At 43.2% G+C, this 14,500-nt stretch overlaps 2 protein-coding genes across 2 annotated transcripts in view; both read right to left on the bottom strand.

Annotated features, from left to right (window-relative positions):
• Positions 1-14,500, bottom strand: part of LOC139705751 (rap guanine nucleotide exchange factor 6-like) — a 159,766-nt gene that overhangs the window by 96,678 nt on the left and 48,588 nt on the right.
• Positions 2,863-12,804, bottom strand: LOC139705752 (syncytin-1-like). Its single transcript, XM_071612121.1, has 2 exons — positions 10,535-12,804; positions 2,863-5,431 (listed from the first exon to the last, which is right to left on the bottom strand). The coding sequence occupies exon 2, from the start codon at positions 5,381-5,383 to the stop codon at positions 3,542-3,544; it is 1,842 nt and encodes a 613-aa protein (XP_071468222.1). The 5' UTR covers positions 5,384-5,431; positions 10,535-12,804; the 3' UTR covers positions 2,863-3,541.

The raw sequence follows: 14,500 nt of genomic DNA, 5'->3' as shown, positions 1-14,500 counted from the left end.
ACCAACTTTGTCTTAAATACCTGGAAGGAGAGTATAGCCTAATAGCACAGTCCTACATGTACATTTAAAAGGAAAAATGCCGCAGTCTGGCTGGGCACAATTCAGGAGCCACTTGTCAAGCAGAAACTAACTTTATTTTTAGAACACATACTGCATCACAGAGCTCTTCAGGAATTCCCTCAGAGCCAAACTGCCACCACTGGCTTCCGCTTCCCTCCAGCCTCTCAACCCCAACTCCTCCCGCTCTTGAGGCAGATTGGCTGGGTCACGATGGCGGCGCCAAAAGAGTCCCCCAATGAGCAGCTCCCTGGTCTGAAAGGGCGGGGAAACAGCCCAATGAGCATCACCGCAGAGGAGCCAATCAGCTGGTAGCTGGAAGTTTGCTGGGGCTACAGTGAGCCAATCAGCTGTAAGTTTGCTGGGGCCCCTTTGGCTGTGGCTCTCAACAGAAAAACAATAGTTTTTTAAATGTAACTTAAGATGTACACTTGTGTCAGCCCTACCAAATCTAAGTGAAGCTGGAGGCTACAAAGGAAGGGTTCTTGTATGAATGTGCCTAATAATAATGATCACAAGAGGAGCTGGGATTGTGGCACAGAGGTAGAGGGCATGCCTAGCATACATGAGGCACTGGGTTTGATCCTCAGCACCACATAAAAATAAAATAAAAATATGTGTCCACCTATAAATAAAAAACAAAATTTAAAAAAATAATGATCACAAGAGTCATAAATTTGTCTTAATTTGAGTCTGATTTCATAGACCTACAAATCTTCCTTACTTTCTACACTGGTGAATTTGATGTTTTTTACTGGGAAGATTGTGAGTTACTGTCCTCATGATTTTCAGAGGCTGGCTAAAATACAAATTGTTTTTGTGGTAATTATTTACAAAGAAGTAATGCTTTGCTGTCTTTATTGTTGTCTTAGCATAATCCCTGCCCTATATATGCCTTGTTCAGTCACCTGCCATATGCCTCTGTGGACCTCTGTACTGCTCTGATGCTGAATGCCCTTAACTGTCCATTACCCACATGACAGAGAACAAGTAACAAGGTTAATTCCCTCAACTTTGCCCCCTTTCAGCAGGAAGCACTTTGGACATAGAAATGGAATATAGAAATGGGGAAATGTAATAGTTGTCCACTTTATGCTTTGAATATAGCCCTTGCTGCTCTTCCACTTCAACTTATTTTAAAAATTGACGTTTCTTTCTCTTCCTCTCTCTTTGCTCCTCCCTAATCCCTCCCCTTCCCTAATCTCAGGGAAAACAGTATTACCTTTCTTCCCCATACTAGGCAGAATTATCTGTCCCTGAGTATATACCTACCATAGAAACAAAGTAATCCAGACTTTGGGGATGGCAATAGAATATCTCAGAAATGACCATTTCCCAAATTAACAAGTGAATTAAAACTCCATAGAGAGAACACATGGAATGTAGCCTTTGAGTTTCTTCTTTAAAATCCCCTGTTCCTGATGATGGGCAGAATCACAGTCTTTGGAACAGGAGTCCCCTATGTTTCTCCTTTGCAAGCAAAGCAATAAATCTTTTTCCTTTTCTTTTCTTTTTTTTTTTTTTTTAATATTTATTGTTTAGTTTTCGGCGGACACAACATCTTTGTTTGTATGTGGTGCTGAGGATCGAACCCGGGCCGCACGCATGCCAGGCAAGCGTGCTACCGCTTGAGCCACATCCCCAGCCCAATCTTTTTCCTTTTTCTCAAAAAAAAAAAAGAAAAGAAAAGAAAAAAGAAAAAGAAAAGAAAGAAAACAGAAAAAAAGGACCTCATAGTACTCATAGTGGTTACAAAACCAATTCTCGACTTTCACAAATACTATTAAGATTTTTGATACAGAGCATCATTACCTAGAACAACTGCTAGTAGGTAGCGCTTTGGCCAGATGCACAGATTTTACATATCAACTGATAATTTTAATTAAAAGTAAACAAGCCAGGCAAGGTGGCAAATGTCAGTAATCCCAGCTACTTTGGAGTCTTACACAGAAGGATTGCCAGTTTGAGGTCAGCCATGGCAATTTAGGGAGACTATGTCTAAAAATAAAAAGGACTGGGCTGGGGCTGTAGCTCAGTGGTAGAGCACTTGCCTTGCAGGCGTGAGGCACTGGGTTTGATTCTCGGCACCACATTAAAAAAATTAAGTAAGTAAAGGCATTGTGTCCATCTACAACTAAACATATAATAAGCAAATAGTAAATATAATATATAAATAGTAAATAATAAGTAAATTGTAAATAAAAAGGGCTCAGTAGCAGAGTGTTTGCCCAGCATGTACAAGGCCCTTGATTTAATCCCCAGCAATGCAAAAAAATAAAAATAAAAAGTAAATTAAAGCCTCTCAATGCTGCATTTTCTCACGTCTACAATATATGCTTTTAAGAAAAAGACCGATTAATTTAAGAAATAGAACATGCAAGTATGATGCCATTTATTAAAAAAAAAAAGCCTTCTCTAACCTGGTTTAATGGTTAATAATCAGTTTGTCTTAAATCAACTTAGTTCTCCTCTTCCTATGATTTGTCAAATTTCTGATAGTATTTGGTTAAATAACTACCTAATAGTAACTGTGTAAGTCTAATATGCAAAAATTGCACTTAAAGAGGTATCAGTAAACAGAATCCCAAGCAGTGTGCCTACTGCTCTGTTCTGCTCCATTTGGAAGACCAGTACACACAAAAGAAAACAAACTTTTTTTAGCTCACTAGAGGGCTAAAAGCAAAGGACCCATAAGCATAAACCACAAATGCCGCGTCCGGCCAAGGGAGCCGAGTCCGGCGAGGGACGGCGAGGTTAAAAGACACACAGGACACCAAGGTTCTTCATCCAGGAGTCAATAATAATCTTTATTGCTAACACACCTTTTTTTATACCCCAAGCAGCAGAAGTGGAAAACTACCCAAAAGCAGGAGGGAGGGGGGAGAAATTTAGTTTCAACATCTACTATTGTCAGGTACCGAAACCTCCCTTAACAATAAGTCCATCAGACCAGAAAAGGTCAAGGCATTCCCGTGGGATACATATGTCTCAGACGGACAAGCAGGAACAGAAAAACCGCAAGTTAGCCATGGCCTTGTGAGCTGGCCACACTGGCATGCAGAACAAACTAGTGGAGGTTGGGCTCCAGGGGCCAGGGTGGACCTGCTGCCAACAAGTCCCCCTCTTTTGTTTTTTGCATGCCAGTGGGAATCAAGTAGCCCCTGTCTTAGGTCGTTCACAGCCCTTGCGATGCTTACCTGTCTCTGGGAAGGCCCCGATTCCCTGTCTTAGGTCGCACAGCAAGCGTGAAAGTTGCCCGTCACTGGGTACTACAAGATCAGCTCAAGGTGTTATGACCTATCAAGACATTATTGCGGTGAACGCTTAACCGTCTCCACCTACGGGACCCACGACCGTCACCACCGAATGGCAGATGTGATTGGACCGAGAGATTAGACAGCAAAGATCCTAGTACAGGAAGGCAAGAGGGAGAGGTATGCATAGAGAAAAGATATGGCAGGAGTTCTTCTTTTAAGGAGGACACTCATCTTCGGATCGGTCTGAAGTATATCTCAGAGAGGCGATCATCCATCTTCAAGCGTTGATAGTGAACCTGTATTGGCTTAGAGGCTAAGATATTAATTTGATCCTTAATGAATTGTACTATCTTATTTACAATGCAGGGTCCTACTGCCACTACTAGAAGGAGGCCTAACAATGGTCCCAATAAGGGAAGAAGATAAGGCAAAAATCCATTAAGTCCAGTCCAGAGAGGGTTCTCAAATAATTCCCTCCTCCTTTTTTCTAGGTCTTCTTGGAGTTGTTTAATTTTTGTGCGAACTATGCCAGATTTGTTAGCATAAAAACAGCACCTCTCCCCAAGGGCTAAACAAATTCCCCCTTGATTGGCAGTAAGCAAGTCTAAACCCCGCCTGTTCTGAAGAACTACTTCTGCTAGAGAGTCTATCTGGTCTTGTAAGTCTTTAATGGTTCCCGACAGGGTTTGCACATCATCTATAAGCTGTTGAGATAGGCGGCGGTAAGAATGTATAGCCGTACCCAATCCCGCCGTGCCTGTGCCCACAACAGCGGTTATTCCAAGGCCAACAAGGAGTGGTAAGGCCTGCACAGCTCTCTTGTGTCTTCTAACTAAGATGTCTAGGCTAGGAATAGGTAGGGGTTCATCTCCTGAGATAATCGTGATATCAGGAAGCAGTAATGCCAGAACGCAACCGCCAGTCCAATTTGCTGGGAGCCTAGGAAAAGCTAAATTTCCACCACACATAAAGACTGTACCATTAGGGGGACAAATGGGCGGAGTAGGTGAGGAGTAATTCTTTATTAATGAGCAGTTTCCAAAGGAAGAGACTCCAACATCAACATCATAGGTATTATTTTGCATCATGCCCAGAAGGCATGACATAAAACCACCTAGAGGCTGCACCTTAAAGGGTAGCCCAGATTGACATGTGTTGTCATCATCAATGGTACAATTGATGGGAACCGCCAATGGCATGACTGCACCTGCCGTCATGCAGAGCCAGCAATCACCAGCAAGGGTAGGATTGGAACTGTTAAGTAAAGAAAAGGTAGTTTCTAGGATATCTAATGTATTGGCATCTAAATCAGGAAGCTGGGATTTGGGCAATATCAAGGGGTGGTATGTAGGCTTAGGAATCTCCGGCTTTAAAAGCTTAATCACCTGAAGGTGTTTGATAGCATCAGTGGGTCCCCCTCCATCAGAGACTCCGATGGGGGCCTGCATGGGCCAGCAGGAAGGTTTACCCACGACGCCCTCACATCCCGCCTCCGTTAACCGAGTCATGATGCCTTCCCCTCCCCGGTCACCAAGAAAAGGAATATAATTATAAGTGGTCCCCCATTCTCCACGGGTGTTAGTTAGGATGGCCTCAAAATACTGTTTTCCTTGATTATGAACACAAATTGAGGCCGATGTATAACAGGAGATGTGCATTGCCGGGGTGTAATGACAAGTGGCGGGACAGCTTCCAAGAGTCTCGGTCGGATTTGGGACAACAAGTCCGGGCTTATTAACACATACCCATTTTGGTTGCTCAAATCCTCCGATGTTTTGATTGAGTTCAGCCGCCATATAGGCTACTTTAGTCCCACAATCAATGCTCTGGATATAACCAGAGGGGGCCGAGTGCCGGGGCCCTCCCTTACACTCACAAGGGGCTCCAAAAAGATATTCATGAATATTCCCAGGTGGGGGGTCAAGCCCTCCTTCAGCAAACCTGTCCAGAAGGAATGCCACAAGTGGGGTCCAGCTCATGAGGTGTGTCTCGGCACTCACTTGAAGGGGTGAGAACAACAGTGGCAGGATCAGCCATTTTGGGAACTTCATTTTGTCTTGAATTTTCATTCACCGGTCTGGTGCAGCGCTCCGGGATCCAAATGGGCTTCTCAGTTCCTGGGGGAAAAACACATACAGCTCCCCTCACTCTAGCTAAGAGTGGAGCCGGGGGTTGCCACTTTCCGGTGGATAAATCTTTCCACCTTATTTGAGCATCTTGTACAGTGGGAGGGGGAAAAATGGCGTTGTGCAGCCGTGCGCCCTCCAGTGTCAGGGAGTAAAAAATTTAAAGTAAATAAGGTTATGCTTAGAAGTGCTTGTGGTCCCTGACAATTCCGGTATATCTCCCCCTCTTTTGTTTTTTGTAAATAAGTTTTTAAATGTTGATGGGCTCGTTCCATGATAGCCTGTCCCTGTGGATTATAAGGGATTCCAGTCTTATGATTAATTTCCCATTGGGTGCAAAACCGTTGAACCGCCTGGCTTACATATGCGGGACCATTATCGGTTTTGAGGCATCGTGGGGTGCCCATGGAGGAAAAGGCTTTTAGAAGATGACTGATTACGTCCTTAGCCTTCTCTCCAGTATGTAAGGTGGCAAAAATGAAGCCAGAATATGTGTCAGTGGAAACATGTATAAAGGAGAGCTTACCAAAGCTAGGAAAGTGTGTAACATCAGTTTGCCAGACATCATTAGGTTGTAGTCCTCTTGGATTAACCTCAAGGGAAGGAGAATGAATAAATGGTGCACAGGTTGGACATAATGAGACAATCTGTAAAGCTTGGTCTCGTGAACATCCTGTGTGGAAGCGTAAAGACTGTGCATTTAAATGAAATTTGTTATGGAATTGTAAGGCCTTGTCATATTCGGTCGTCACACAGGAAAGGCCAACAGCATGAGTAGCAGCGTCTGCTTTTGCATTGCCCTCTGACAAAGGTCCAGGGAGCCCTGAATGGCTTCGGATGTGGCCAATGTATAGAGGATCTCGTCTAGCCCAAATGAGAAGCTGAACTACCTGTAGTTGTTCTGTGATGGTGGATTGCTTTCCAATATATGATGCTGTTTCTATGACTAGAGCCAGATTGGCTACATACAAGCTGTCAGTATATACATTAAGAGGAATAGAACTATAGACTTTGAGAGCTATGATTAAAGCTTCAACTTCCGCCTTTTGGGCCGACTGACCTGACACAGGTTGTCGGAGAATTTGAGATCCATCAAAAACGACGGCAAATCCATTCTTGGCCCCATCTGTATATACAGTTTGGGCCTTTGGAATAGGTTCCCTTTTCATAATCTTTGGGAAGATAATGGGACACCTTTTAAAGCTCTCCAAAAGTCTATGTTTAGGGAAGTGATTATCAATCTGACCCTTGAAGCTGCACAGGAAAAGACACCAAAGGTCATGTTCTTGTTGTAACTTGTGTATCATATCTTGAGTGTAAGGTTGAATAAGTATGTCAAAGGTTTTTCCAAACAATGCATCACCCAAATATTTAGCCTTCCAAATTAAGTTAATAACTAGCTCATAAAAGGGAGTCAATACCCGGGGGTTAGAAGCCAGCAAGTGGACCCAATAAATGGGACCCGTTTGCCAGAACACTCCTGTGGGAGTAATTTTAGAAGGTAGAACTATAAATGACAAGGGCAGAGAATAATCTATCTGCGTAATCTGCATGTCCTGCAGAGCCTCTTCTATTAGCCTCAGTGCTCGTAAGGCTTCTGGTGTAGGTACTCTACACGACGTAGGAGAAGGATCTCCTCGCAAGAGGTCATACAGGGGTTTGAGCTCTCCAGTTGGAATATGAAAGGAAGGGCGCAGCCACTGTATTTCTCCGAGGAATGTCTGCCACTGATGTAAAGTTTTGAGCTGATTTATCTGGAACTGGGGTCTCTGGGGAAAGATTCCTATGTTATTAATGATGTATCCCAAATAATTGTAAGGGTGTTGAAACTGCACCTTTTCGGGCGCTATGACCAGCCCTGCCCCTTTTAGAAGGGATTGGAGGACTTCATAAGATTGAAGAAGCCTTTCTTTCTTGGGCCCTGCCAGTAAGATGTCATCCATATAATGAATGAGGTAGAGCTGTGGGAACTGCTGTCGAAAGGGTCGCAAAACCTCAGCTACAAAATATTGGCACATTGTAGGACTATTAGTCATCCCTTGAGGTAGGACGGTCCATTCATACCGTTGGTAAGGTTCCCTAAAGTTTGTGGAAGGCAAGGAAAAAGCGAAACGCTTTCGGTCTCGTGGGTCTAAGGGAATAGAGAAGAAACAATCTTTTAAATCTATGACAATAAGGTGCCAATCCTTTGGGATCACAGTAGGAAAGGGTAGCCCTGGTTGTAAGGGTCCCATGGGTTGCATAGTTTTATTAATAGCTTGTAGGTCCTGAAGGAGTCTCCACTTCCCAGACCCCTTTTGTATAACAAAAATAGGGGTATTCCAAGGGGAGGTAGAGGGCACCACGTCCTAACTTAAGCTGGTCTTGAACTAATAGGGAAGTGGCCTGTAATTTGTCCTTAGTTAGGGGCCACTGTTCTACCCACACAGGGTCCTCTGATAACCAAGTAATGGACAGTGGAGGTGGCCGCACTTCAGTGGCCCCTAGGATAAATTTCCCAGTCCTCTCCGGTCTCTTCCCCGCCGGGTAACCTGTTCTGCTGGATCCACAGGTGATATTCTGCCCTCATGTCTCTTTCCTAGTCCCCTTCCAGGAATCCATCCCATGTCTAGCATTGCATCATTAACAAAGTTATTATTTCCTTTTAAAGTCTGGGTAGTGAGAATAGCCCCCATTTGATGAAGCAAGTCCCTCCCCCAAAGGTTTGTGGGGAGTCCAGTCACTACATAAGGCTGGAAATGGCCACTATGTCCTTCGTCATCTCTCCATTTTAAAAAGGAAGCACTTCTTTTTGGTTGGGTCTGTCCTATCCCCTGTAATATGGCCCAGGGACTCTGGAGGGGCCAGGCAGGTGGCCATTGTTTTTCAGAAATGACAGAGACATCTGCCCCCGTATCTAGTATTCCCTTGAAAGCCTTGTCCTGTATCTCAATGGTCAGGTTGGGACGCGAATCCAAATGAGCTACCCAAAAGGCCTGGGGAGTTCCAGTGAAGCCAAAGCTGCCGTCGCCCCGGGACCCACGGAGGGCGTGCCCAGGAATGGAAGCTAAGGGTAGCAGCAGCAATTGAGCTATACGCTCCCCGGGGGGAAGAATAACAATTCCTTGGGTAGCTTCTACTACTATTTTTATTTCTCCCTGATAATCAGCATCAACAACCCCCGTAAGAATCTTTAAGCCCCACTGAGGTGCGCTACCTCGTCCCAACACTAGTCCCACCGTCCCCTCTGGCAGGGGTCCAAAAACCCCAGTAGGCAGCGTCTGAGGTCCCATTTGGGGAGTTAATACCGCTCGGGAGGTGGAACTGAGGTCCAGTCCTGCGCTTCCTGGTGTTCCCCTGGGGAGTTCCCAGATAGAAAGGGGTTGGTCAGTGGGAGGCGTTGGAGACGCCCACTCCCTGGGGCACTGTTTTGTCCCTGCACTGCCCCGTACACTTTGGCTTCCGGGGCCCGGGGCGGGCCCCTGCTCCCGTTTCCCGAAGGTATTGGGTTACCCTGGATGTCAAATTTTGACCTGCACTCACTGCTCCAATGATTTCCTTTATGACATCTAGGACAAATTCCAGGCATCCCTCTGCCAGCACCCTCACTCCTTTCCGGGCAGTTTCTCTTTATATGTCCCTCTTTCCCACACTTAAAACACCCCTTAGAGCGGGTTCCCCTGTTATCAGCTTTTTGCATTCCAGTCTTAAGGGCAGCAGCCAAAACCTGACCAGTAATATGAGGCCCATCTATATCTTTGCATGCTCGAATCATGTCATCTATACTTTTGGCCCGGGAGGACTTAATAGCATTTTGGCAGTAAGTGTTAGCGTTTTCATATGCCAGTTGTCTAATAAGTGGCATAGCCTGTTCCAGATTAGGGAATATTTTTCCAGCCGCCTGCATTAGGTGGGCTATAAAGTCCGAATAAGGTTCAGAGGGTCCTTGAGAGATCTTGGAAATTTTTGCTTCAGTCTTAGAAATGGGCAGGGCTTTCCAGGCATGGACCGCAGCTGAGGCTATTTGAGCATAAACACCTGGGTCGTAATTAATTTGTTGGCCTATGGTGGCATACTGCCCAGTTCCTGTTAACATTTCGGCATTTCGCCGTTGATGGCCCGCATTCAGGTTAATCTGAGCCAGCTCGTGGCACCTTTCATGATATTCACTTTTCCACAATAAGAAATCCCCTCCAGATAACACAGCCCTGCAAAGTTGCTGCCAATCACTGGGTATCAGTTGACTGGCTGAGAAGGATTCGAAGAGGGTCAATGTGAAAGGGGCATGAGGTCCATAATTAATGACCGCCTCCTTAAGCTGTTTTATGTCCTTGAAGGCTAGGGGGACATGGGCTCTGGCCGGCTGTCCGTCAGCATCGGCGTTTTCAATCATTGGAAAAACCTGAGCCGCTCTAGAACCCCAGTGGACCCCTGCCCGTCTAGTAGGGGCGTCCTCATTCCAATCAGGATTATAGGGAGGAGGTGCGGCAACTGAGGGGGCCCTAGGCACCCTCACATTTGCCCTTTTAAGGCGATGTTCTAATTCCTCTATCTCCCTTTCTAATCCCTCCTCTTCCTCAGAGAGAGAACTGAGGTCCTCAGGATCCTTTTTGGGCTTAGAAATCTGGAGGTGTTTCCTACCCCCTGAGCCCGAGTCCTCAAGAGGACCCTCATCCTTTAAGGATTCTGCCATTTGCTCCTCCTGCACCTGATTAAGGGCCTGTTCACATTCAGCAAGCTGATCCTTGATCTTTACTTTATCTGTTAATAAAGCATCCTTTACCAACCTCCATAAGGAAAAGGTGGCACCTGGGACACTGTCCGAGCCCCGGTCCCTCAATAATTTCTGAAGGTCATGCCTCACCAGGTCCCAGTCACTATTAGTAAGAAATCCTCCTGTCAGAAACCAAGGACAAGCCTGGGCAATAATTTCAATGAATTCGGTTGCAGTCTTAGTTTTTATTCCTGTTCCTTGTGTATTTAACAGCTCTTTTAGTTCGTTGGCCAGACGAACCTTCGCTGTTGAGTTACCCATGGTACGTACCCTGTCTCTTTAAATTATCTTTAAACCAATCCTCCCCCTTCTTTCTTAGAAGGTGAGCCCCGTCTGCTTACCCCTGCTTTCCGGATCTCGGTGGGAACCTCCAATTGCCGCGTCCGGCCAAGGGAGCCGAGTCCGGCGAGGGACGGCGAGGTTAAAAGACACACAGGACACCAAGGTTCTTCATCCAGGAGTCAATAATAATCTTTATTGCTAACACACCTTTTTTTATACCCCAAGCAGCAGAAGTGGAAAACTACCCAAAAGCAGGAGGGAGGGGGGAGAAATTTAGTTTCAATATCTATTATTGTCAGGTACCGAAACCTCCCTTAACAATAAGTCCATCAGACCAGAAAAGGTCAAGGCATTCCCATGGGATACATATGTCTCAGACGGACAAGCAGGAACAGAAAAACCGCAAGTTCGCCATGGCCTTGTGAGCTGGCCACACTGGCATGCAGAACAAACTAGTGGAGGTTGGGCTCCAGGGGCCAGGGTGGACCTGCTGCCAACACACAAATACCCAGAGAAAATATAGTATTTGTTCAGGTTTTATGAAATTATACCAAAAAGACACGGGAAAAGAACATACTGAAGTTGAGACAGGAATAAACAACAATAAAAAAATCAAAACACGGGCTGGGGATGTGGCTCAAGCAGTAGCACGCTCGCCTGGCATGCGTGCGGCCCGGGTTCGATCCTCAGCACCACATACAAACAAAGATGTTGTGTCCACCGAAAACTAAAAGTAAATATTAAAAAATTCTCTCTCACTCTCTTTAAAAAAAAAAAAATCAAAACACAACAAAATATGTACTCTCCAGCTTATATAAAAATAAAATAGTTTTAAAGTTACTTTAATAATTCTTCTGGCTATTTTTTCTTCAAGAAATTAACATGTGGAAAGGCGCTGGGGTTGTGGCTCAGTGGCAGAGTGCTCGCCTAGCATGCACAAGGCACCGGGTTTGATCCTCAGCACCACATAAATGTAAAATAAAGATATTGTGTCCACCTAAAACTTAAGAATAAATATTTTTTAAAAAAAGAAATTAACATGTGGTATATATTTCCACAAAGAAACTTTTTTAAGTTGACGATAGACCTTTATTTTATTTATATGTGGAGCTGAGAATCAAACCCAGTGCCTCACACATGCCAGGCAAGTGTGCTACTGCTGAGTCCCAGCTCACTAAGAAACTTCTTAACTCATTTTTAAAACAGTGAAAAAGTAGGCCAGGCACGGTGGTACTCGCCTGTAATCCCAGCGGCTTGAGAGGCTGAGGCAGGAGAATTTAAAGTTCAAAACCAGTCTCAGCAAAATTGAGGTGCTAAGCAACTCAGTGAGAACTTGTCTTTAAAGAAAATACAAAATAGGGCTGGCTCAGTGGTTGAGTGCCCCTGAGTTCAATCCCTGGCATTTGTTCCCCCACCCCAATAATAATAATAATGAAAAACCAGAAACAATTAAATGACCAAACACTGGAAACTGAATAAATAAATTATGGCACATTATTAAAATGGAGTATTATGTAATCCTTAAGAATAATATTGTGGGGTTGGGGCTGTAGCTCAATGGTAGAGTGCTTGCCTAGCATGTGTGAGGCACTGGGTTTGAGCCTCAGCACAGCATAAATATAAATAAATAAATAAAACAAAGGTATAAAAAATACAGTAACACTATTTTTTTTAAAATGAATAATGTTGTGGTTGGGCACTGTGGCATTTGTTTGTAGTAAACTACTTGGGAGGTTGAGCGCATATGACTGTTTGAGCCTAGGAGTTCAAGACCAAACTGGGCAACATAGCAAGACCTCTTTAAAAAAAAAAAAAGTGTTATAACAAACCAGCTAACAGCATTTAAAGTTGTTCATACTATGATCTTTAAAAAATCTTGCAAACGATATGGATATCCAGGTATAGGAGACCTATAGGGCCCAAAGACATGAATAGAAAAGATCTTCACAAGGACATAAACTTGTCCTTATCCACAAGGACACGACTTGCCAAAAAATTCAAAAGTACAAGGAAAGAGAATTCTAAAAGCTACAAGAGAATATTGCCAAGTCACATTTAAAGGGACCCCCATTAGACTAAAAGTAGATTTCTTAGCAGATACCTTACAGGCATACCCAGCACAGCTATTCTTCAGAAACGAATAAAGTAAAAACTAGGAGAACTTATCACCACAAGACCTTACTACAGATGCTTAAGGGAGTCCTTAGAAGTGAAAGAAAGATAACCACCATTATGCAAACACATGAAAGTACGAAAAAGGAAGAACAGACACACAAAACAGAAAAAAATCAAATCTTACCAATACAGTAAACTACCAAATCACAAAATGAACCCTTTAAAAAAATAGATATTCAAAACAATTAGAATAAAACTAACAAAAATCAACAATAATCTTGAATGTAAATGAACTTCTCCAAATAAAAGACACAGACTGGATGAATGCATTAAAAACAAAACAAAACCAAACCAAACCACAAACAAACAAATAAGGACTCAATGATATCTTGCCTGTAAGAAACTCACTATAAGAAATTCATGTCTAGGAAAAATTCTACACAAATAAAAACCAAAAATGACCAGGAGTAGCTATGCTTACATAAGACAAAAAAGACATGAAGACAAAAACTCTGAGACAGACCAGGCATGGTGGCACATGCCTGTAATCTCAGTAACTTGGGAGGCTGAGACAGGAGGATCACAAGTTCAAGGCCAGACTTCGAAATTTAGTGAAAGCCTCAGCAACTTGGAAGAGACACTGCCACAAAATACAAAGTAAAAAAAGAGATGATAAAATGGTTGTAAATGTATATGTACCTAATGCCAGAGCATGCAGTTTAAAACAACAACAACAAAAAAAACATTATTAGCTAATAATAGCTAAAGGGAGTCACAGGTTCCAATACAATGATAGTAGGGGGCTTCAACAGCCCACTTTTATTAATGAATAGAGTGACAAAACAACAATAATAAAGATACATTAAACTATATTACAGACTGAATGGACCTAACACAGACATTGATAGAGCATTTCATCCAATAACTGCAAAAAACTCACCATTTTCATAAGCATATGGAACTCTCTAGAATAGAGCATATATTAGGGCCACAAAAGAAGTCTTAATATTCAAGAACACTGAAATCACATTCTATATCTTTTCTGACCACAGTAGAACAGAACTAGAAATCAACAAAAAAACTTAACGAATATGTCAAGAAAAATTATAAACAACTTAGCAACACATCTCAGGGTCCTGGGGGGTTGGGATAGGGGGTGAGGGCGGGGTGAGAACAACCCTGAAATTAGAAGGAAATAACAAAGATCAGAGAAGAATAAATGAAGTAGAGATCAACTGAATAAAGAGTTGTGTTTTTTTTTTTGGTACTGGGGATTGAACTCAGGGGCACTCAACCACTGAACTACATCCCCCAGCCCAATTTTGTATTTTATTTAGAGACAGAGTCTCTCTCCAAATTGCTTAGTGCCTCGCTTTTGCTGAGGCTGGTTTTGAACTTGTGATCCTCCTGCTTCCCTCAGCCTCCCAAGGCGCTGGGATTAAAGGTGAGTGCCACTGTGCCCAGTAAGGGTTGGTCTTTTGAAAAAACATAAGTCAACAACCCTTTAGCTAGCTAGATTAACCAAGAAAAAAGAGAAGCCCCAAATAAAATCAGAAATGAAAAAAGAGATGTAATAATTTATATCACACAAAAAAAGAGCATTAGGAATTATTATGAAAAATTATATAACAAATTGGAAAACCTAGGAGAATGGATATATTTCTGGCCAAAAGTGACCTAGAAAAATTGAATCTAAAAACTTTGAACAGACCAATATCAAGTAATGAGGTTTAATCAATAATAAAAACAGCTCCCAACAAAGAAAAGCCTAGATTCAGTGGCTCCACTGCTGAATTTTACCAGATATTTAGTGAAGAACTAACCACTCTAAAAAACTGAAACGGAGGGAACCAATCTGAATTTAGTCTATGAGACCAGAATTAGCCTGATACCAAAACCAAATCAGGCGG

This window comes from Marmota flaviventris, chromosome 5 (genome assembly GCF_047511675.1).
Source record: "Marmota flaviventris isolate mMarFla1 chromosome 5, mMarFla1.hap1, whole genome shotgun sequence".
NCBI classification, from domain to species: domain Eukaryota; kingdom Metazoa; phylum Chordata; class Mammalia; order Rodentia; family Sciuridae; genus Marmota; species Marmota flaviventris.
This window is presented reverse-complemented; position numbering and strand designations above follow the sequence as displayed.

Excerpts from the sequence above, each read along its gene's own strand:
- LOC139705752 (XM_071612121.1), bottom strand. The coding sequence starts at position 5,383 with ATGAAAATTCAAGACAAAATGAAGTTCCCAAAATGGCTGATCCTGCCA.